General features: G+C 40.1%; 1 protein-coding gene across 4 annotated transcripts in view; it reads right to left on the reverse strand.

Annotated features, from left to right (window-relative positions):
- Positions 1-15934: 15934 nt before the first annotated feature.
- LOC122555533 (multicilin) overlaps positions 15935-23313 on the reverse strand; it is a 12463-nt gene continuing 5084 nt past the window's right edge. For all 4 annotated transcript variants that reach the window (XM_043701564.1, XM_043701571.1, XM_043701557.1 and 1 more), the window contains 2 exons: positions 20513-20623; positions 15935-16822 (listed from right to left, as the gene is read on the reverse strand). In XM_043701564.1, the coding sequence (XP_043557499.1) occupies positions 16358-16822; positions 20513-20623 (576 nt within the window). In that variant the 3' untranslated portion in view covers positions 15935-16357. The remainder of the gene's footprint in view (positions 16823-20512; positions 20624-23313) is intronic.

Consider the following 23313-nt stretch of genomic DNA (forward strand, 5'->3'; position numbering starts at 1 on the left):
TGCCCCCTATGTCCCTTGATTATTTAGTAATTTGGGGATGCTATTAGTGTTTTCTATCATATTTATTCTGTCCTTTACTAATAAAGCTACCCCGCCACCCTTTCTTTCCTGCCTGGCCTTTCAAAAAGTCACATTTGCCTGATTATTTAGTTCCCAATTTTGATCTCCTTATAACCATGCCTCTGTAATGGCTATAAGATAATACTCATTAAATTTGTGCCATTAATTAATTTACTTCGTTCCAAATATTTTCTGCACTTAAGTGGAGAGGCATTAATTTTGTCTTTTCACCATTTTCCCCACCTTTCACTCAGATTGTTACTTTTTTGACATTTGTACATGCTGTCCCTTCCTTCCCAGTCGGAAAGAACCTTTACCTGAAAAGCTGCCTCATAATGCTCCCACATCCTTTTGCTTTGCCAGCCCATTTATTCCCCCTTCAGAGCCTTTATCTCTTCTAATTAGTTTAAAGCTTTTTCTGCAGCTCTCAATAATTGATTCATTCAAGTGAACCCCATCGCACCAGTGGAGTTCTGTTCTACCCCAGTATTAGTGGCAGTTTCCCATGAACTAAAATCCAATACACCTGCAGTAATCTTTGAGCCACATATTTAACTCCTTGATGTTATTTTCCCTACGCTAGTTAACCGTTGGCTCAAGTTGTAACCATGAGATAATTATGCTAATTATTCTGCTCTTTGGTTTAGCTCCTAGCTGTTCAAATTATTTTAGCAGAAACTCCTTTCTGGTCCTATCAATGTCATTGGTACCAACATGGAGAATAACAATTGGATCCTTCCCTTCCCATTCTAAGATCCTCTCCAGCACTGAGAAGATGTCCTTAATCCTGACACTGGGCAGGTATTATAGCATTCCTGAGTCATGTTCATGGCTGCAGAGAACAGTATCTATCTCCTTAATTATACAGTTCCCCTACCATGGCCAGATTCCTATTTTCTAACCTCATTTGTATGACTCCCTCTACCGTGCTGCCCTGATCAGTTCTCCCCTCTTTCTTCCACACAGTTTGCAAGAAACTTGTAACTGTTGGACAATTGCAGGAGCTGCTTGAGTGCTACTTCCGGCTTCAGTAATTTATTTGTTATTGCAAGAGTGGTTTGAGTACTACACTCAAGTCTTTGGACTAGATTTTATTCCCTGCCTCCAGTAAGTATATTTCTCCACTCAAGTACAAATTTGTGCTGTAGTTTGAATTTCCTTAAGATTCCTTTGGTGGTTTTCACTGACAAGGGATACAGTGGAGATAAGTTATGGCGTTGGATTTCGGAATCCTTCATGAAGTGGCTAAATTCTTCACTTGTGAGTTGAAGTCATTGTCACTCATCACAATGTTGGCAATATTGTAATGACTGGAGTGCTCTTTCAGGCATTCTACAATCTCACTGGTGATTCTTGATATCAACTGGTCTAACTTCCATTGGTCAGATCAGTTGTCAGCAACAAGCCAATCAGTTTCTGTAACAGTGAAGAAGTCTACTCCAAGCTTCATCCATAATCTCTGAGATGTCTTGCATCATAAGTGACTCTTTTGTTTGCTTGGCTTGGCATTCACAACACTTGCTGATGTGGTCCTTAACCTAACAGTTCATGTTTGGTCAATAAGGCTTTCTTTGCCTTCCTCAGATTGGACTCAACTCCTTGTATAGGTGTATTTAACCTTTTCTTACCTTAACGGAACAATGGAAATGATGCACAGGAACACGTCCAATTGCAAATTTCTTTTCAAGTTGCACAGCATCCTGACTTGGAAATATATCATCATTCTAACATTGCCGCTGTGTCAACATTTTGAACCTTTTGAACTGGGGCAGCTTAGTAGCTCAGTGGGGAGCACTGTTGCCTCACAGTGTCCAGGACCCAGGTTCAATTGCAGCGTCAAGTAACAGTCTGTGTGGAGTTTGCACATTCTCCCCGTGTCTGTGTGGGTTTCCTCTGGATTCTCTGGTTTCCTCCCACAATTCATGAAGAAGGGCTTATGCCCGAAACGTCGATTCTCCTGCTCCTTGGATACTGCCTGACCTGCTGCGCTTTTCCAGCAACACATTTTCAGCTTTTTCCTCCCACAATCCTAAGATGTACAGGTTAGGTGGATTGATCATGCTAAATTGCCCATAGTGTCTAGGGATCTACTGGCTGAGTGGGTTGGCCAAGGGAAAATGTGGGATTTGGGAGATGGGTTGGGTCTGGGTTGAATGTTCTTCAGAAGGCCAGTGAGGGCTTGTTGGGCCAAATGGCCTGCTTCCACACTGTAGAAGTTTTATGACCTTTCTAATAGTACAATGATGTCTGAACTACAGAGGTTCATGGGCAGTTAGGGACAGGCAGACATTCCATGAATGAAGAAACTGTGCAGCAACAAAACCGAAGAAATTCTAACCAGTGTTAGTTTAGCAAGAAAGAGCATTTTGATTTTGGGGTTTGTGATCTCAGTTGCCTAATATAGACTGTCAATAATTGGTAGCACTGTTCCGATAGAGAAACAGCAGTTTGAATGTGGTACCTTAGTTAATGAGGCAAAGAAAAGAAATATGAATACTTTCCCGATCCTAGAAACATTCTGTAGAATGGAGGAGTAGGAACAGCACATGCCCATATCCCAGTCATTTTGGTAATCACTGGTGGCCTTTGAAAACAACAGTTATTGTTTAGCCCTCAGGCTGATGCATGGGGATCTCCTGGTCTTCCCCTTGTATTCACTTCTCCCACCTCCAATTGAAGGTTAGTTTTCATTCCTTCTAAGAACAGAAACTTCTTGTTTTCCAAAACAATGCATTGCCAATAGTATGGTATCTGATAAGTCTTTGACATGAGTCATGACCTCAGTGATTCTTATAACCTTTCCTCTGTTTTCATATACTAGAGATCTGTTTAAAGTAACAGAAGGCTAATTACTGCTGTAACATTTAGCGTATAAAGAAAATACTAAATCTGGTAAACTGAAATAATTTCAGTATTTAAATAGTTTTTAAAAAGGACCCCAATTTCTAACAAGTGACACGGTAGTAATGTCACTGGAATAGCCAGAAAAATCCCATCTAATACCCTTCAAAGAAGGAAATCTGCTAACCTTACCTGCTCACCAGAGCAGTCCGTTTGAATCTTAACTGCCTCTGAAATTGCCTTGCAAACCTTCACATGGAGGAGAAAGTGAGGTCTGCAGATGCTGGAGATCAGAGCTGAAAATGTGTTGCTGGAAAAGCGCAGCAGGTCAGGCAGCATTCAGGGAACAGGAGAATCGACATTCGGGAGAAGGGCTTATGCCCGAAACGTCGATTCTCCTGTTCCCTGGATGCTGCCTGACCTGCTGCGCATTTCAAACCTTCACATGGACAAATTAGGGACAGGAAATAAATGTTAGCAATACCAGCATCCTATCAAAGAATGAAGTCAATGCATACTGAAGGGGAACAGATATAAATTTTATTTTTTTTATTTTTATTTAGTGTTTTCTTTTTCCTTACAAATATATCAAAATGTTCAATTATAATTGCATTCAGTGAAGTACCATCCTCTCTTCCAGTGTTGCTACAAAGTACAAATTGTAGCTGGTATTAACTCAAGCTGTCGGCATAGTTCCACTGGGAATATTGTTAACAAGCTGCAGCAAGAGGTGTGGCTATTGGAGGTTGTGAAGAAAAGACAAATCAAAAAATAAATGAGGCAGCACTGAGAGCTTTTGGACCCTATTCCAGTTTAACAAAGCAGCAGAATCTCTGTGCAGTAAGATGAGGCTGACTGTCATTGCTGGTAAATTTGAGTGTTATTTGGGAGGCTGAGAGGAAGGACAAATTAAAATTTTGGTTGCTGGTTTTCAAAATCCTTCCTTTCCTTTTGGAACTCAAAGCCAATGATCTTTCTCATTTGTACAGTTTGAAATCCTTCTGAAAATCTTTTGAGGTCAAGAATGAGTTGCTTCCGCTCCAGTTAATGGGTGCCTAAAAGATTGATAAGTCCAAGGTGTGTTTGAAATATTTGTGTTGGACTATAATCCTTTAAAGTGAATGAAAAAGACCAACATGGGTTTGGGGAAAAAAAAAGTCAGCAAATCGACAAGTGAAATCAACACAGTAAAAAAGAACATGTGGTGGTGTAAAAAAAGTGTCATGGGACTTAGTAAGATATGCTTTCCATTCATCACAACTGAGAATCATCAATAATAGTTTATTGTTTAAATCATTATTTTTTGAGTAATTTATCATTAAAATCCATAATGTTGAGATTACTGCATTGAAACATCTGAAGGTTAATTTCCCTCAGCAAACAAGTCATAAACTTAATCTGTTTACTCGAACAAATTTTAAAATAAATATTTTAACCAATGACACACAAATGGGCTGGAAGTCTTCTGTGTTATATTAGAGACAAATAGCTCAATGACTTTGATCTGACACACCTTTGTCTACTATTTAATCAATGTATTTACATTCAGATTATGGCTTTGGCAAAGCAACAGTCTTTGAGAATGCACATGAATTTGTTACACGTTAATGACTAGTATCACATAGAAGATATTTCATTCCGAAGGACTCAAAATATAATATTTTCATCCTCCATTTAAATTAGAGAGCTATTCAATTGTTCCAAAACTTGGAATCATGGGGTTGGGTTGGATAACAACAAAGAGCTCCATATTGTTTTATTTAGAGTTATTTTGGATGGTATGCCATCCTCAAACCAGTAGATAATTACAGATGAGGGAGACCAATCACTCCACACTAATTTTGATGATACCAGGTCAAGTCGAGCACTGCTTCTTCTTTAGTCATTTACCAACTCTGACTCTGAACCACGTGTTTTCCCAATATAATCCTAACTGAAGTTTCTCACTAAAGTAAGATTCATCTTCTCATAACTTTTTATGTTTATGTTGAACAAATGCTCCTCCTTCTCGAGCTAACTTAAGGATCTAACTTAATAACTGAAAAATCTCCAAAGGGTAGAGTTTCCCCATTTTCGGTTTGTGTTTTGTTGATTGAGATTCATGGTGGCCATTCCACAAGGCAGACAGTTAGATTTCTCACACAGTCTTCTACTCATCACCTTATTCATTAGCAGCCCACGTCTTTGGTGCCATCCTTATGGAATTACATGACACCGAACAATCTTGGCACCTTCCAGTGTTTATCCTGCTGGTGGCCTCTTTAAAGCCCAGCTGCACACCATTCAGATGCTGCAAGTAAGGAACTGGTCCTTACACTGTGCTGCTTGACTGTGATCACAAAGGACATGACCCAGAAAAGGAAGTTGCCAGGGTTTTGAAGGGGCTGGTGGATACAGTGATGGACGGGAGAGCATCTGGTTGCATTTGCTTAGCTGACATGACAAGGAGGTAATGAGTGTGAATGATGTAATGGTCATGATTGCTTGAGATCGAAATTATTAAAATGCATTATTGGACAATGAATGGCCAGCTGACTAAATTCAACTTGATGCACATTGGTAGCTTTACTGAATCAATGATTGCAGTATTAATGTAATTGCCCTGAAGAAGGCCTCACATTCAAACAATTTTATCCTGTCCCCAAAAAACAAAACAGTAACTTAACCTGCCCATTCTGCACATGATGGCAGCCATTTTGCATTGTTATTGCAAAGGTGACTTTGGATCAAAGGTATCAACTTCATGTCCTTGTGAGGAAGGTGCAGGCTCTGCCCGAGACATGGGAAAATCCTGTTCTTGCTCATCTTCCTTTATCTTCCCTATTGTGCTGTCTTCCCTGTGTCCCCAGTGATTCTTCATCCTTCCCACATTTCTGTTCAGCTCCTTTACATAACTATTCATGTCTTCAATTTACTCTCAGAGCCCATGTCTTTGCACATTGCACATTGACACATAAAGAGGCCAGAGTAATAGTGGCCTGTGAAAAGGCCCTCCCAGTGCTCACAGTGTTCTCCTGTGCTGGAAGAAATCCTCCCTTCTACTTTGAATTGCCTCTTTTACTCTAATCATTCTCTCAGAGACCCAATCCAATGATCCTCTTCTGACATCTGAACTTCCCACTTTCCTAAGAATTCCATGGACTGCTCCCAGATGTCACAAAGTGGCTGCAGGACATTCTTCTCCGGGAGGGTCAGAAGTGATAGCCCACATTGGTTCCAGTGACTTTGGTAGGAAGGGAAGTGCAGTTCTGCAAAGAGAACTTGGAGAATTAGATAGAAAGTCAACAAGCAGGTCCTTGAATGTGGTAACCTCTGGATTATGCCACAAGCAAGGGAATTTAAAAAAAATGATCAGGCAGATGAATGTGTGACTGGAACAATAATGCAGGAGGGTGAGCTTTAGATTCCTGAGATACTGGGACTGGCTCTCGGGAAATGCCACCTGTTCAAGCCGGGCAGGAGGCTGGAAGAACACAGTAAGCCAGGCAACCTCAGGAGGTACAAGCTGGACAGTGAGCAGAGGTGAGATGAGATCCTTGCGAAACCTTTACTAATTTTGTTTGGAGAACTTGAAACTAACTCAGCAGGGTGCAGGAACCAAGACACTCATCAGATGTGTCAAACCGGTTCGGAAGCAGGTGAAAACCTGGCCGGCAGGAGCCATTTCTGCTCTTCAAGACCGTTTTGAACGTACTGACTGGCGCGTCTTCAGGGAGGTGGCAGCTGGTGGTGATTCCATCAACTTAGAGGATACACAGTGTCGGTAATTTGTTACATTAGCAAGTGCATTGACGACGTCACTGTGTCTAAGACCATCACTTCTCGCCCCAACCAGAAGCTTTGGATGACAGCAAAGGTGTGTTTGCAGCTGAGGACCCATGATTCCACCTTCAGAGCAGACAACAAGGCAGCCCTAATGACAGTGAGGGCTAAGCTGACCCATGCTATTGAAAGAGGCAAAGCTTGCATACACAGAGAATACACGGCCATTTTCAGGACAGTGGCAATATGAGGAGCTTTGTTTCATATTATGGTATAAGAGGTACCAGACACAAGTGTTTTTGGTCATACAGAGACTAACCAGCTATTTCAAGAGGCATTACTTATAAAGAGCGAAATGTGCTTGTTCCTCAGGGTCTTCACTAGGATGTATTTTCAGTTTCATCAAGGACCCAGTCACAAAGTGAAGAGGTTGCCTGGCACAGGCTACTGTACATTGGCCAGGGATATACCATGGCAGTAAGACAGCAGTGAGAATGTGTGAAACACGCAGAGTCATCAACCATAGCGACACATCTCTGTTATGCTAATCTCAGCATGCAGCCCGCTCGTCAGACGAGTCAAACCAGTTCAGAAGCAGATGAACACCCGGCCTGGCAGGGACCATTTCTGCTCCTCAAGGCTGTTTTGAGCGCACTCACTGGCACATGTTCAGGGAGGCGACAACCGAAGGCGATTCCATCAGCTTGGAGTACGCGGTATCGGTGATTTGCTAGTGTACCGACAATGTCACTGTGTCTACGACCATCACCTCTTGTCCAAACCAGAAGCCGTGGATGACTGCAAAGGTGTGGGTGCTGCTGAAGCCCCGTGATTTTGTCTTCAGAGCGGATGAGAAGGTGGCCCTAACAATAGCAAGAGCCAACTTGACCCAGGCCATCAAAGAGCCAAATAGTGGACATGCACAGAGAATATACAGCCACTTTCAGGACAGCAGTGATACGCTGAGCATGTGGAAGGATATTCAGACCATCACCGACTACTGAATAGCATCGCCTGCTTGTGCTGGTGATGCCTCCCTCCTAGAGGAGATGAACAACTTCTACCCTCAGGTTTGAGACACTAAATGACATGGCAGCGAGGAAGCACCCCCTCCCCCCCTCCCCATGGCAGATGTAAGGAAAACCCTATGCAGAGTCAACCCACGTAAGGCTGCTGGACCAGGTAACATCCCTGGCAGAGTGCTCAGAGGATGCTCTGATGTACTGGCAGATGTTCTCACGGACATCTTCAACATCTCCCTGAGCTGCGCCATAGTTTCAATGTGCTTCAAGGCCGCTACCCTCGTCCCCATGCTGAAGAAGTCTTCAGTGTCCTGTCTCAACGGCTACCGTCCTGGTGCGCTTACACCTGTCACCATGAAGTGCTTCGAGAGGCTCGTGATGAGGCACATTAAGACCCTGCTGCTCCCCTCATTGGACACCCTGCAGTTTGCATATCGTCCAGACAACACAACAAATGATGCCATTTCCATCACCCTCTATCTGGCCCTCACCCACTTGAAGAAGAAGGACACCTATGTAAGATTACTGTTCACAGACTTCAGTTCTGCATTTAACACAATTGTTCCTCAGTACCTGATTGGAAAGTTGAGTCTGCTGGGCTTAAGTACCTCCCTTTGTAACTGTCCGTCCAGATTGGGAACAGCATCTCCAACACCATCAAACTGAGCATGGCGGCCTCCCAGGGCTGTGTGCTTAGTCCACTGCTGTTCACCCTGCGACACATGATTGGGCAGTGATGTACAGGTCAAATCACATCATCAAGTTCACTGATGACATGACTGTAGTGGGTCTCATTAGCACGAATGACGAGTCATCATACAGAGATGGGTGCAGCAGCTAACAGACTGGTGCAGAGCCAACAACCTGTCTCTAAATGTGGGCAAGGCAAAAGAGATGGTTGTTGACCTCAGGAAAGCATGGAGCAACCGCTCTCCACTGGACATCGATGGCACCTCCATGGAGATCGTGAAGAGCACCAAATTTCTTGGCGTCCACCTGGTGGGGAATCTCACCTGGCTTCTCAACACCAGCTCCATAGCCAAGAAAGCCCAGCAGTGTCTCTACTTTCTGCTCAGGCTGAGGAAAGCTCACCTCCCACCTCTCACACCCCATCCTCACCACATTCTACAAAGGATTCATTGAGACTATCCTGAGCTGCTGCATCACTGCCTGGTTCGGGAATTGCACCATCTCGGATTGTAAGACCCTACAACAGATAGTGAGGACAGCTGTGAAGATCATCAGGGTCTCTCTTCTCTCCATTACGGACATTTACACCACACGCATCCGAAAGGCTAAAAGCATTGTGGGAGACCCCACACACCCCTCACTCAAACTCTTCTCCCTCCTGCCATCTGGCAGAAGATACTGGAGCATTCGGTCTCTCACAGCCAGACTGTGCAACAGTTTCTTCCCCCAAACCATCAGGCTCCTTAACACTGTATGATCTGACTCTGTTCCATCTGAAACTCTTTGCATGACTTTGAATTGCTGCTAGAACAATGTTTTATTACACTGTAATTTGTACACCACTCTGCCTATTTTCTTGATGTGTCAGGGATTACTGTGCTGTCTTGTATGTTTTGCACTTCTTATGCACTTTATGCCGCCCTGTGCATGATCGTGTAGTTTGTGCTGTCCATCTAGCATATTGGTCCTGGAGGAATGCTGTCTTGTTTTTACTGTATCAGTTGTATGTGGTAGAAATGACAAATAAAGCTACTCTTGACTGTCTTGACACTTGAGAAAGAATAGAGAGGAACAGAAACACTTGGAGAGATGGACAAAACTAGTACAGAGAATTAAAAATCAATTGGTGAAGCTGGAATAAGAGAGAAAGTAATGAAATCTTAATCAAGGTTACTGTGCATGTTTGTAAATAACTGGAGTATAGTAAATAAGTAGTCATGATTTGGAGGTGCTGGTGTTGGACTGGGGTGTACAAAGCTAAAACTTACACAACGCCAGGTTATAGTCCAATAGGTTTATTTGGAAGGACTAGTTTTTGGAATGCTGTTCCTTCATCAGGTAGTTGTGGAGTATAAGATCATAGGACCCAGAATTTATAGCAAAACATATGTAAATTCCAGAACTTTTGTTAAATTATATTCTCAAGTGAACTTTAACAATAGGTGCCAGGTTGACCGAGATAATGCATTGAAAGTGTGGGATGCCCGGTGTGTGGCTGTCTGTGCCCCAGTGTTCAGACTGATTCTAATCTTAAAAAGAGATTTACAGAACCTTACATGGATTTAAGCAGTTCTTGAGCAAAATAAAATGTAATTCTGCAAGTACAAATTCACCCCGAGGTACATTGGTGAGACCGAGCAGAGACTATGAAAATGGATGAATGGACACTGCACAACAATCAACAGACAGGAGTGTTCCCTCACAGTTGGAGAACACTTCAGCAGTCTGGGAAATTTGACCTCGGACCTTTGGGTGACCATCCTCCAAGGCGAACTTCAGGACAAGCAACAACGCAAAGTCGCCCAGCAGAGGCTGTTAGCAAAGTTCAGTACCCATGGGGATGACCTCAACTGGGACCTTGTCACACTACAAGTGACCCCACTGCACTAAACACACACACACACACACAATCACAGACACACACACATACACACAGTCCTATAGATCCATACACTCATGCAGACCCTCTCTCATACACATGCTCTCTCTCATACGCTCACACAAGCATCCTCTCACAGAAAATACCCCTTTACACTCACACTCGCACACTCTCTCACAGACACTCGTACTAACCCCCCCCTCGGGCCCCCACACGCACACAAAAGTTTGTGGGGTGAATTTGCACTTGCAGAATCATATTTAATTTTGCTCAAAAACTGCTTAAATCCATATGAGATTCTGTAAATTCCTTTTTCAGATTAGAATCAGTCTGAACATTGGGGCACAGACAGCCTCACACGGGGCACCTCACACCTTCAGTGCATTATCTGGGCCAACATGGCACCTATTGTTAAAGTTCACTTGACAATGTAACTATAAGAAAGTTATGGAATTTACATATGAAAGAACTGAAACCTACATGCCCATTCAAAAAATGAGAGACTTAACAAATAATCTAGGTATTTTTCAATATATAATTTCAGTTACATCACACTGTAAACTTTTGCTATAAATTCTGTGTCCTCTCCACAACCACCTGATGAAGGAGCAGTGCTCCAAAAGCTAGTGCTTCCAAATAAACCTGTTGGACTATTACCTGGTGTTGTGTGATTTTTAACTTTATAGTAAATATGATTGGGAAGTTGGAGGCACAGATTTCCATGTGAAAATGTGATGTTGTGAATAACAGAGACTAGCTCAAGGATGGTCAAGACTGGCTGTTAAATATTCCTGGATACAAAGTGTTCAGAAAAGATAGAAAACGAAGGCAAGGAGGAGGAGTGGTGGCCTTGATTAAGGAATGATGTGGAGGAGCCAGTGTGGATTAGGCATGCAACATTAAAAATCACACAATAACAGGTTATAGTCCAACAGGTTTATTTAGAAGTACTAGCTTTCGGATGAAGGAGCAGTGCTCCGAAAGCTAGTACTTCCAAATAAACCAGTTGGACTTTAACCTGTTGTTGTGTGATTCTTAACTTGGTTAAGGAAGGGCTAATGCCTAAAATGTCGACTCACCTGCTCCTTGGATGCTGCCTGACTGGCTGTGCTTTTCCAGCACCACACTCTTCGACTAAGGAAAGCGTTCTAACGCTGGAGAAAGAGGACAGGTCAAAGGGTTCAGAAATAAAGTCAACCTGGCTAGAACTAAGAAACATGAGGGGTACAATTGCACTGCTTTGTGTAAGTCATTGTTCACCAACTGGTGGAAAGGACATAAACAAACAAATCTGCAGGGACATAGGGTGCCAACATTATAGAGTGATTATAATTAGAGATTTTAACAACCTGAAATTAGACCAGAACAGTGGTAGTGTTAAGCCCAGAGAGGTACAAACGTTCCCAGAGTGTGTTCAGGAAATTTTCCTATAGTTATATGTGTCCACTGCAGCAAGAAAGGATTCACTATTGAGTTGATTCTTAGAAATGAGGTGGGCCAAGGGGATTAAATATTGCTCTTAGGAGACAGTGATTATTGCATCATAAAGTTTAGGATGAGGATGGAAATGGACAATAGGCAATCGAGAGTAAGAATAATTAACTGGGAAAGAGCTGATTTCATTGGGACATGGACAGAACTTGGCCAGATAGACTGGAACAAAAGGTTGACAGGAGAATCTTGACTGAACACTGAACTATCTTCAAACAGGCGATGGTTTAGTGACAGTCAGGGTGTATATCCACAAAAATGAAAGTAGGGCAAACAAATCCTTAGCTCCTGATGACAAAGGAGATAGAAATTAAAATAAAGAAGAAAAATGTCTGCTTATGATAAGTTTCAGGTAGAAAATACAATTGAGAACCGGGAGGAATTCAAAAGTTCAGAGGGAGATGAAAGAGTACATTAGAGAAGGGAAGATAGGTTATGAAGAAAGACTTGTGGCCAATATAAAGGGGAATTCCAAAGTCTTCTGTAGCCATATCATTGGTGAAAGGTTGGTAAAAGGAGCAGTAGGCTGATTAGGGACCAAAATAGAGATTTCCACATGGAGACAAGAGGCATAGCCGAGGTATTAAATGGCTAATTTGCATCTGTCTTCACCAAAGAAATGGATACTATTCTGGCCATGATGAAATAGATTAGGAAACTCAGTTGCTAGGAGGGTTCAAAATTGATAAGAACATATTGGATAGACTGTTGGTACTTAAAGTTGACAAAACACCACAACTAGATTGAGATGCATTCAAGGATACAGAAGGAAATGATGTTGGAAATAGCAGGGCACTCGCTAAGACCTTTCAGACTTTCCTGAACTTGGGGATTTGGCAGACAACTAGAGAATTGCAGACATTGCACACTGTTCAAGAAAGTCTGTAAGAATAATCCCCCAAATTACAGACCAGTCAATTTAATTTCATTGGTGGAGAAACTTCAAGAAATAATTATTTGGGGTTGGATTAGTATAGAGTCATAGAGATGTACAGCATGGAAACAGACCCTTCGGTCCAACACGTCCATGCCGACCAGATATCCCAAGCAAATCTCGTACCACCTGCCAGCACCCGGCCCATATCCCACAAAACCCTTCCTATTCATATACCCATCCAAATGCCTCTTAAATGTTGCAATTGTACCAGCCTCCACCACATCCTCTGGCAGCTCATTCCACACACATACCACCCTCTGCGTGAAAATGTTGCCCCTTAGGTCTCTTTTATATCTTTCCCCTCTCACCCTAAACCTATGCCCTCTAGTTCTGGACTACCCGACCCCAGGGTAAAGACTTTGTCTATTTATCCTATCCATGCCCCTCATAATTTTGTAAACCTCGATAAGGTTTCCCCTCAACCTCCGACGTTCCAGGGAAAACAGCCCAGCATGTTCAGCCTCTCCCTGTAGCTCAGATCCTCCAACCCTGGCAACATCCTTGTAAATATTTTCTGAACCCTTTCAAATTTCACAACATCTTTCCGATTGGAAGGAGACCTGAATTGCATGCAATATTCCAACAGTGGCCTAACCAATGTCCTGTACAGCCACAACATGACCTCCCAACTCCTGTACTCAATACTCTGACCAATAAAGGAAATCTACCAAATGCCTTCTTCACTATCCTATCTACCTGCGACTCCATTTTCAAGAGGCTATGAATCTGCACTCCAAGGTCTCTTTGTTCAGCAACACTCCCTAGGACCTTACCATTAAATGTATAAGTCTTTCTAAGATTTGCTTTCCCAAAATGCAGCACTTCGCATTTATCTGAATTAAACTCCATCTGCTACTTCTCAGCCCATTGGCCCATCTGGTCCAGATCCTGTTGTAATCTATTGTAGTTACATGTAAAAGGAAGGGATGTTTAGGAAGAGCCAGACTGAACTTCTAAAAGGAAAATTGTGTTCAATTAACTTGCTAGAGTTTTTTGAGGAGGTAATAGAAAGGCTTGAAGAAGATAATACTGATGGTGTGGTGTACATGAACTTCAGAAGATATTTCACACACAACAGACTTGTGAGAAAAGTTATAGCTCATGGAATAAGAGGGTCAGTGGCAACACGCATACATGTCGTGTTAGGTAAGGGGTAAAATGTAGGGGTATGGGTGGGTTGCGCTTCAGCGGGTCGGTGTGGACTTGTTGGGCCGAAGGGCCTGTTTCCACACTGTAATGTAATCCAATCTAATCTTAAACAATAGGAAACTGAGTAATGGGCAGTGGGTAGCTTTGGGGCTGGAGGAAGGTTGAGATTTGGAATTTCTCAGGGGTCAGGATTGGAACCTTGCTTTATATGAAATATGTTAATGATCTAGATTTAGGTGTGCAGGGGACAATTTCAAAGGGTGAAGATAATATGAAATTTGCAAGCATTATAAACAGTGAAGAGAATAATATAGATATCCTAAAGGACATAAACAAGTTTATGGAGGAGGCAGATAAGTCACAGATGAAGTTCAATAAAGTGTGTGCTGATGCATTTTGGTCAGAAGAACATGGGCAAATAATGAAATTCTTAAGGGGCTACAAAAGCAGAGGGACTTGGGTATACATGCACATTGAAATTGTCAAGACAGTTGGAAAGAGCAGTTAATAAAATATCCCTCAACTACCAGAAAATAAGTCCTCAACTTTTTTAACTTGGGGCATAGAGTACAAAAGCAAGGAGGTGAACACCATATTACTGGAAGGATGTGAAAGCATTGGAGAAAATGTGGAAAAGATTTGCAAATATAGTTCCAGAGTCGAAAAGCCTCAATTGTGCGAATTGATTGGAGAGATTGGAACTGGCTCTATGTTCTCAGCAGAGATTTCCACTTAGATTTGATAGAAGTTTTCAAAACCATGAGAGGCTTGAATAGAGTGGAGACGGAGAAACTAGTCCGCTCTCCTCCTTCCACATTTCTTATCGGAGTTGACATTTTTTCTGCTCACTCCATCTTTTCTAAGAATTCTGTTTTGTTAATTTCCATCATCTAGTTTTAGTCATGTTTCTGACAACCCAGACACTCTGTGGTTCTCTTTTGAGATGAGACACCTCACAAATCCAGCAGCTGGTTTCTGTTTCTGATATTCAAGTACAGGTAGTGTATTTTTGTCCTTTTATGAACTCTTCCTGTCTCCCTTCCCTGAGAATCTTTCAAAATCAGGATTAAAAAGACTAAAAGAGGTAAAAACTATTCTTTTTTAAGCTACCCAAAGGACATTCATACCAACACAAAATTGCCAACAGCCTGAAAAGGCAGAATTATATTACAGACATACCTTTGTTTAGAAACAAGAGAATGATATAACTCTATTTGTCCTGAAAATATTTTACAAAAGAACTACTTATACATTAATTTTCATATATTAACACTCAATCTAGTCATACCAATCTTATGCTTTATTTTGTTCGGTTGAGAGTCAGCCAGAGATTCAACAATTAACCAATTTGCTTAAGAACATTTTGCCTCAGAAATTAAGTTAAGATATTAATGGCATAAGAGTTATTCTCTATTTTTCCACTTAAACTTCCAAGTTGCAACTGAGGTCCTCCAGAGTTACAGTATTCCAGTTTGTATATGGGAATAGCTCCCATATGAAATGAGTGAATGTGTTGCTGACTCATTTACAGGAGCACTTAAAAATTAACATAAAAAACCGACATGTCCAAGATACCCAATTCCTTTCTCTGCTCACCATCAAACTACCAATTGCCCACTTTAATACAGGACACAGCAAATGAAAATGATCTATTCTCTGCATAGATGCTGACTGACAGTTTAAAGATTTCCGATATTTTTCTATTTTGGTTACAAATTGTCAGATGATGCGTTGTTTTGTGTTTTGTGTGTGATGTGTATTTGATTGTCTTTCCTTATTAATAAGAGACTTCCAACAATAATAATTATACAGTAACAATGAGTTTTGGGCAATTTGGAGTTGTTTTGAGTTCTGATGCTATAATTTTGTTCATTTCTACTGAGTCTTTACTTGATTCGAGTAGTTTTGAATGGAGTCTGACAAGATCCCAGTCAAGCAAGAACCAACACTGGATTAGAAATGTATTATAAATTTTCAAATTGTGAGCTGGATCCCCTTGTGCAAATATCTCTGGCAATGTGGACAGTAGCAAATAAAATCAGCCATAAATTTTCTTGTCAAAATAACTTGTATTAACATTTTTGCATTTCTTCTGTTGCTTAACACAGTTACACTGTAAATATGAACTACAACCATTTTGTTGATAGGCAAACAAAGTCAGACTATTCACAAATCAGCAATATACCAGAAATGATTTATTTTCTTTTGAAGTGCTGTGTAATTTAAACCCTGAAGGATAAAAGCTTGTCAATTGCTTCAGTGCATTTTTGTTTTCTATGAATTATTATAAGATAATAAGATAAAGTTTATATTTGTTGTCTGTTTTTCTGTACAATATATACAAACAAGGAAACCATATTTACATTGAAATATTTAGTGGAATCTAATGTTTGAGTAATATTTATATTTTTAAGTGCTGGCAGTGTAAAGGTGTTGCATGGAATTCCTTTATGTATGGTACCTTACTTGTTAAAAATACCATTAATAAAGTCCCCACTGGTCAGTGTAGTTAGCTGATTAACCCAATCAAGTGGGAATCCATCGAAACTTGAAACCCCCATTTGGTGTCCTGGTTGTAAATGCATTACCCTGAGGAAAAGCTAGTGTTCTTATTGTGCAGTGATTGCGAATTGACGTCTTAAAGGACATATCGTTTTCCAGTTCATTGGTATCTGAGCTGACCATGTGGCAGCCCATTGATGTTTGAAGCCCATTGAAAGTTCCATACATGTTGATGGTTTCCTGACTTTCATTACAACTGGTTTCTTCTGAGTACTTTTTCATCCTAAAATATCTAGAGTCCGTGTCACTCAGTGTTTGCAAGGCTGCATTGCACTTTTCTGAGATATCTCTTAAAATCTCATCCACTTTATCACAGTCCTGGTTGTAAAAGGAGGTGTCCTCGATCCTTTGCCGCTTCGTTGAGAATTTTGAGGGAAAGATCTCAGACATGGTGTCATTGGTGTTCTGGCATTCCTGTTTCATTAGTTTCTGGTAAAAGTTGAAAGTAACAAATACTTCATTAATTAGATGCTTTAGCTATGTTGTTTAATGGAGTGCTATACCATCTCTTTGCAACAGATGCTGAAACTGGATTGTTACAATGCTGTAGTTCATCAGTTGGTTAAGATGATCTTATAAACCATGAGTGGAAAGTATGTGGAACAGTACCATTTGATCACATGTGCAGTTGTTAAGGGACAAAAAAACCTGTGAGGCTTCAATATGTTTTCAGTGATAGTGAAGTGGAGGCCTGCTTTCTACTTGAGCAGATTCCCTTTCCATTGACTTTGAAAAGAAACCTGCACAGAATGGAAAGCAAGCTATCAATCTGCTATCACTATCCAAAGTAAACATAAGCCATTCTGTCCCTCTCTACACTCTAATTCTTTCTCTCTTGCTGTTGATGCGTTTTATTTATGCAAAACGTAACTCAAGCTCAAGACATATTTCTCATTTCCAAACTGTGTGTTGCCCTATGTAAGTTATAGAAGTCAGCGAAGAAATTTTCTGGATTTTATCATGATAAAAAGTGATGAATTCTGTACTATTTGATTAACCTAGGAGTGGTGATGTATTGGATTAGTTGATACACCAGTATTACGAATATATATGATTTCACTGAAGCCTGTATATTACTTTTTAGGTTGATATTACATGGGGTAAGTGTAAAACACTTATTTACATCTGTTACTAATCTATTAATTATTTACAGGATGTGGATGTCACTGGCTTGGACAACATTTATTGCCCATCTCTAATTATCCTTGAGATGGCAGTAATTATTTTATATGTATTTTTGCCTTTCAGAGAGTTCACCATTAAGGACTCAATGGGCTTGTTGTGACTCTGTATGAAATGTTGTGACTCTGCCTGTTAGTTAGTTTGCTTTGTGTCATTAAGTTGCATACAAAAAAATCAGATAGGTGGCTGCAACATCTCTGTCATAAAATGTCATGTATTTTACCATTTTAAGTAAAAGAACCCACTGAGTTCATCAGTCCCTGACAAATGATTGATTGTTAGACCATTATCATGAACGTGAGATGGTAAACAGTAAAGGAAAATATGATGTTGATGTTTCCTGTCCTATTTGAACAGTCAGCAATCAAGTGAATCTACAGGTGAAATATATGGTCAGCAGTCTAAAATCATGCTGAATTCAATCATAGAAGTTTCAATACCTTCATTCATTACAACATGTCAAAGACACATCCCTATCAAGAGACTATTTTAACTAACTCCAGGAAGGAATGGAGTCATACGTTTCAGGTAGAGATGGAGAGGAGTTTCTTCTTTCTAGGGTTGTGAATGTGTGGTATTTTATACCACAGAGGGCTGGTGCGACCTGGTCATTTAGTATATTAAAGCCTGATTTAAGCACATTTGTAAACAGGACTAATGCAGTCCATGTTCAAATGCAACAAGATCTAGGCAATATCCAAACTTAGACTGACAAGTGGCAAGTAACTTCACACCACACAAATGCCAGGCTATGACCATCAACAGTAAGAGACAATCTAACTACCATCCCTTGACATTCAATGGTGTTACTATTATTGAATCCCCCACTGTCAACATCCTAGGAGTTATCATTGACCAGAAACTCAACTGGATTGCCACATAAACACAGTGACTACAAGAGCAAGTCAGAGGCCAGGAATACTCCAGTTAGTAACTCACCTCCTAGCTCCCCAAAATCTGTCCATCATCTACAAGACAGAAGTCAGGACTGTGATGGATTAGTCCCCATTTGCCTGGGTGGGTGCAGCTCCAAAACAGTCAAGAAGCTTGACACCATCCAGGGTAAAGCAGCTCACTTTATTAACATCACATTCACAAGTATCCATTCCCTTCACCATCTATGCTCAGTAGCAGCAGTGTGTACTTTCTACAAGACCCACTGAAGAAATTCACCAAAGGCCCTCCGACAGCACTTTCCAAATCCATGACCACTACCATCTGGAAGGACAAGGGCAGAAGCTACATAGGAACACCATTAAGTTCCCCTCCAAGCCACTCACCATCCTGACTTGAAAATATATCACTGTTCCTTCACTGTTGCTGGGTCAAAGTCCTGGAATTCTGTCCCTAATGGTATTTTGGGTCAACCCACAGCAGGTGGACTACAGTGGTTCAAGAAGGCAGCTCACTACCATCTTCTCATTGGCAACTAAGAACGGGCAATGAATGCTGGCCAGCCAGTGACATCTATGTCCCTTGCGTGAATAAACAAAACTCCTCCCAATGCTGTCAGGGTCAGAGGCAACTACTGCAGGTGGATTGCTGAGGATAAGATAAGTACAATTTTCTCTCTTGTTGGTTGCATCATCATTTGCCACAGACCAGCAAATATATCCTTTAGGACTCAGCCTACATGGTCAATAATAGTGTTATCAAGCCACCCTTGGTTGATGGTGATAGTCCTTGCCACCTTTCATTCAATCAGAGTTCATTATGGAGCAAATCATGACAATTTTCTTTCCCCTAAAGATCATTACAGAACCAAATAGGTTTTACTGCAATCAATCTTCTTTTTTTCAACTGAAGACTTTCATTGTGCTTTTGCTATATTTATGTGAAACATCTACCACAAGGAAAAACTCTATCTCTGGACTAGAGGTCCAGTGACCATTTCTCTACTGTCATTGTCTCTCTAGTTTGAAAAGTCATTCCCTAATATCATTCGAGCACTATCGCATGGAATTAAGATAAATGTTAATTATTTGAGCAATTACCAATATTTGCATAACTTATATTTCAACAGTATTGTTCAACTATAATTGTATGTCACGCATTAATATTATTCTTATTACTATTAGTCTTCAGTTTTGAATAACTAACACTTTTCTTTCTGCCTGAAATGTACAAGATGTACAGTGTACAATTATATGGGGCCAAAAGTCCCAAATTTGAAATTGCCACGTCAATTTATAGCTAGAAGTATTTTGTTAATCTTGTTTCTCAGGCTTCCAATTTTAAGACCAGGCTTTGATCAAAAATGTTGACAAAAATATACAGGCTATGTTTTTACATTTTAAAATTTCTGAGAACATGGGCCACTGTAGTTTCAAAGAAGTAATCCAGAAGTTCTAAAAGTGAACATTTTTGAATCCAATTTGATGCCACAATGAAGTTATTATACTCTGTTAGGTGTGTAACAATGTGAAACTGTCTCTTTTAGTAAGATTCACAAATTACATGAAGTGAGGTACATTTGGCAGTGATGCACAAGTAGTTGCACAATTGTGTCCAAGAAGTTCTTCAAGCCTAATTTAGCAATGAGACATATTTGCAATCCTTTCCTAATTTGTTGCTTATTTCACACTTATGTTGCTTAAAAGAGCAAAGAATGATTCCTTTTGTTGATTTTCACCAATAGAATAAGTGTTAGTTATTTAACCAGTGTAAAACTTATCAGTATAGCTTTGATCAGACAACTTTCTGAAGGCAACGGTTAGGTTTTGCTCTGCTATATGTGTTGTGAAAGCTACCTGGCTAGTCTGGAACTCAACACACATACAGACACATCCTACTCTCTTACTTTTCAGTTTTCCAAAGTCTTAAAAATGAGTGGATCCTCAAGTTTGTGGACCCCACCACTTCTTAATGCAGGTATGGGTAAAACCATGCTCCTCTCATAAAAAGAAAACTTGTACTGTAACTGTTTATAATACTTACATCAAGTATAGATGCCAAATGTTTTGCCTTACTAGCAAGCTCTTTCAGTTGGACATTTCTTTCCTTCAGTGATACAATTTCATACTGTTTTCTCTTTAAAGTGACCTGCAGCTGCAATAGGAAACATGAATTAACCACAAAAGTGAACATTCTACAAAATCAAAACATGATCCCTTGCATTACATTCAAATTGTCAGAGATTTCAATTACATATTCTGTGAAAATAGGGGTGAAATGTTGGAATCAATTTTACAGAATTTTACAGCACATTTGGAGGCCAATTGGTCTTTTGTTCTGTGTTTTTCTTCAAAAAATATCTTCTCCCTATTCTCACTCTTTCCTTGTGCTCTTTCATTTATTTCTTTCAAATATTTTGGAATTCAGCTTAGAGTCATGGAGTCATAGCGATGTACAGCACAGAAACATACCCTTCAGTCCAACCTGTCCATGCCAACCAGATATCCCAACCCATTGCTTCTGTCAATTTTTCTGGGCAGGATTTCTATGTCTTAACAACTCTGTACAAAAATAACACAAAGAGTTCCTTTTATTTTTTGCTTTAATTTATGGTCTCTCGGTATCAACTCACTGATGTATGGAAATAGATTTTCTTGATTCACTTTATCAGAGCATCACTCGCTATAAAGCCTGGAGATCCAAAGATGTTTACAGCACAGAATGGTATCATTCATCTTATCACTTTCAGTTTGGCTCTTTGTTCAATCTTTCCAAAACCAACAAACATCACTGCCCCACTGTTACTCCATTGTTCGATATCTTCTCCTGCTTTAAATGTTTCTCACTTGTCCCTTTAAATATACAATGATTTATACCTCGATGTAAAATTCTTCTGTCGTGTCTTTTCATTGTTCCAGAAATCAATTAAATTTGATGATCTCTTGTCAACTACAATCCCCTCTAACCAAAGGAAATAGATATTTTATATTTCATAAATTTAAAAGCTTGTACTCTATTTTTTATGTCCCTCTTTTTCTGTAATTGATATAGACCCAACATCCCAAATCCCTGCTCATAACAGGAATTTCCATATTTGATACTCACTCAGTAAATTTAGATTTCCTGGTGTATTTGTTTTTCCTTTTCACAAAACTGCACACAAAACTCAGGATGTAGATTAATTTTATGTGGATTCATCACAATTTCTTTAACCTTCTAGCTATGCCCTATTTTTGAACCCAGATTTAAGTTAGTCTTTTTCATAGCATTGCTGAAAATGTGTTGCTGGAAACGCGCAGCAGGTCAGGCAGCATCCAAGGAGCAGGAGAATCGACATTTCGGGCATGAGCCCTTCTTCAGGTGGGTTCATGCCGAAATGTCGATTCTCCTGCTCCTTGGATGCTGCCTGACCTGCTGCGCTTTTCCAGCAACACATTTTCAGCTCTGATCTCCAGCATCTGCAGTCCTCACTTTGTCCTTTTTCATAGCATTGTCTACCAACATCTGTGCAATGAAGGAATTTACTATTGACCTCAAAGTCTACATGGCCATTCACACTCTTCAGCCCTTCTGTTGATATATATGTTCCATACCTTACCTCACATTTATTATATTAAATGCCATTTAAAACCTGTCTCCCATTCCACTAAAATCTTTACACACTCGCAAAATTGTTAAAAGTCATTTAAAATGTTTTTCCAACACTCTATTTTGATCAAAAAGTTTCAAAATGCTGTTCCAATAATCATGTCTAAAAATTGAGCATATACCAATGAAATGGTCCCAATTCTGAAAGTTACATCATTATTTTCCAATCCCACTAACACATTTGTCTGCTGTTCACCAGCCACGTTCTGTTTGAATACATTCCTTCTGACAATGTACATCAGGATGTTCAAGACACTTTCTTAAATCTCCCCTAACAAAACAATGACATTTTAAATACAGCATTGCCTTTTTCTAATTGATTACTTTCAAACAATTCTGTCAAATTGGACCAACAGGTTTACCTTTAACAAAGCCATGCTGAAAATCATTCATTACTCTTTTCTTTCTAAAAGCTTCCCAATTAATTCAATTCCATTACTTCTGACATCCTTTTGTTCTATCCAAAAAAGCCTTCCACCTCTGGACTTAGCACTTCTATAACTTTGTCATCCCCAGATCTCACTTCTCAAGCAAGCTACCCAAAACTGAATCGAATTCATTGTTAAGTAAGTTCGCTGTGTCATTTGTTGTTACTGACCATACCATACAGTGATCATAAGCAAAAGTTTAAAAATGATAAATGGGCTTCAGTGAAACCCCAATTCAGTTCCTTGAATGTGAGGAGGTACAGCAGTTAACATTGATTTGGAGATGCCGGTGTTGGACTGGGATGTACAAAGTTAAAAATCACACAACACCAGGTCATAGTTCAACAATTGGAAGCACACTAGCTTTTGGAGCGACGCTCCTTCATCAGGTGATAGTGGAGGGCTCGATCGTAACACAGAATTTATAGCAAAAATTTGCAGTCTGATGTAACTGAAATTATACATTGAAAAATTGATTGTCTGTTAAGCCTTTCATCTGTTAGAATACAGTGATAGTTTCACTTCTTTCATGTGTAAATCACAAAACCTTTTTTAAAAAGTTGCATTCTCGGGTTAGCTGTTAACAATGGTGATAGCTAGACAATATGTTGAAGGTGTTGTCCCCCTGTGTTCTCAGTCTATGACCTGATGTTTAGATTGATTCTAATCTAAAAAGTGAGATAACAGAGTTTTACATAAATTCATGCAGTTTCTGAACTCAGAATGCATACATGTAGAGCTCTGAGCTGAAAAACTGCATGAATTTAT

Source organism: Chiloscyllium plagiosum, chromosome 1 (genome assembly GCF_004010195.1).
Source record: "Chiloscyllium plagiosum isolate BGI_BamShark_2017 chromosome 1, ASM401019v2, whole genome shotgun sequence".
NCBI lineage: Eukaryota > Metazoa > Chordata > Chondrichthyes > Orectolobiformes > Hemiscylliidae > Chiloscyllium > Chiloscyllium plagiosum.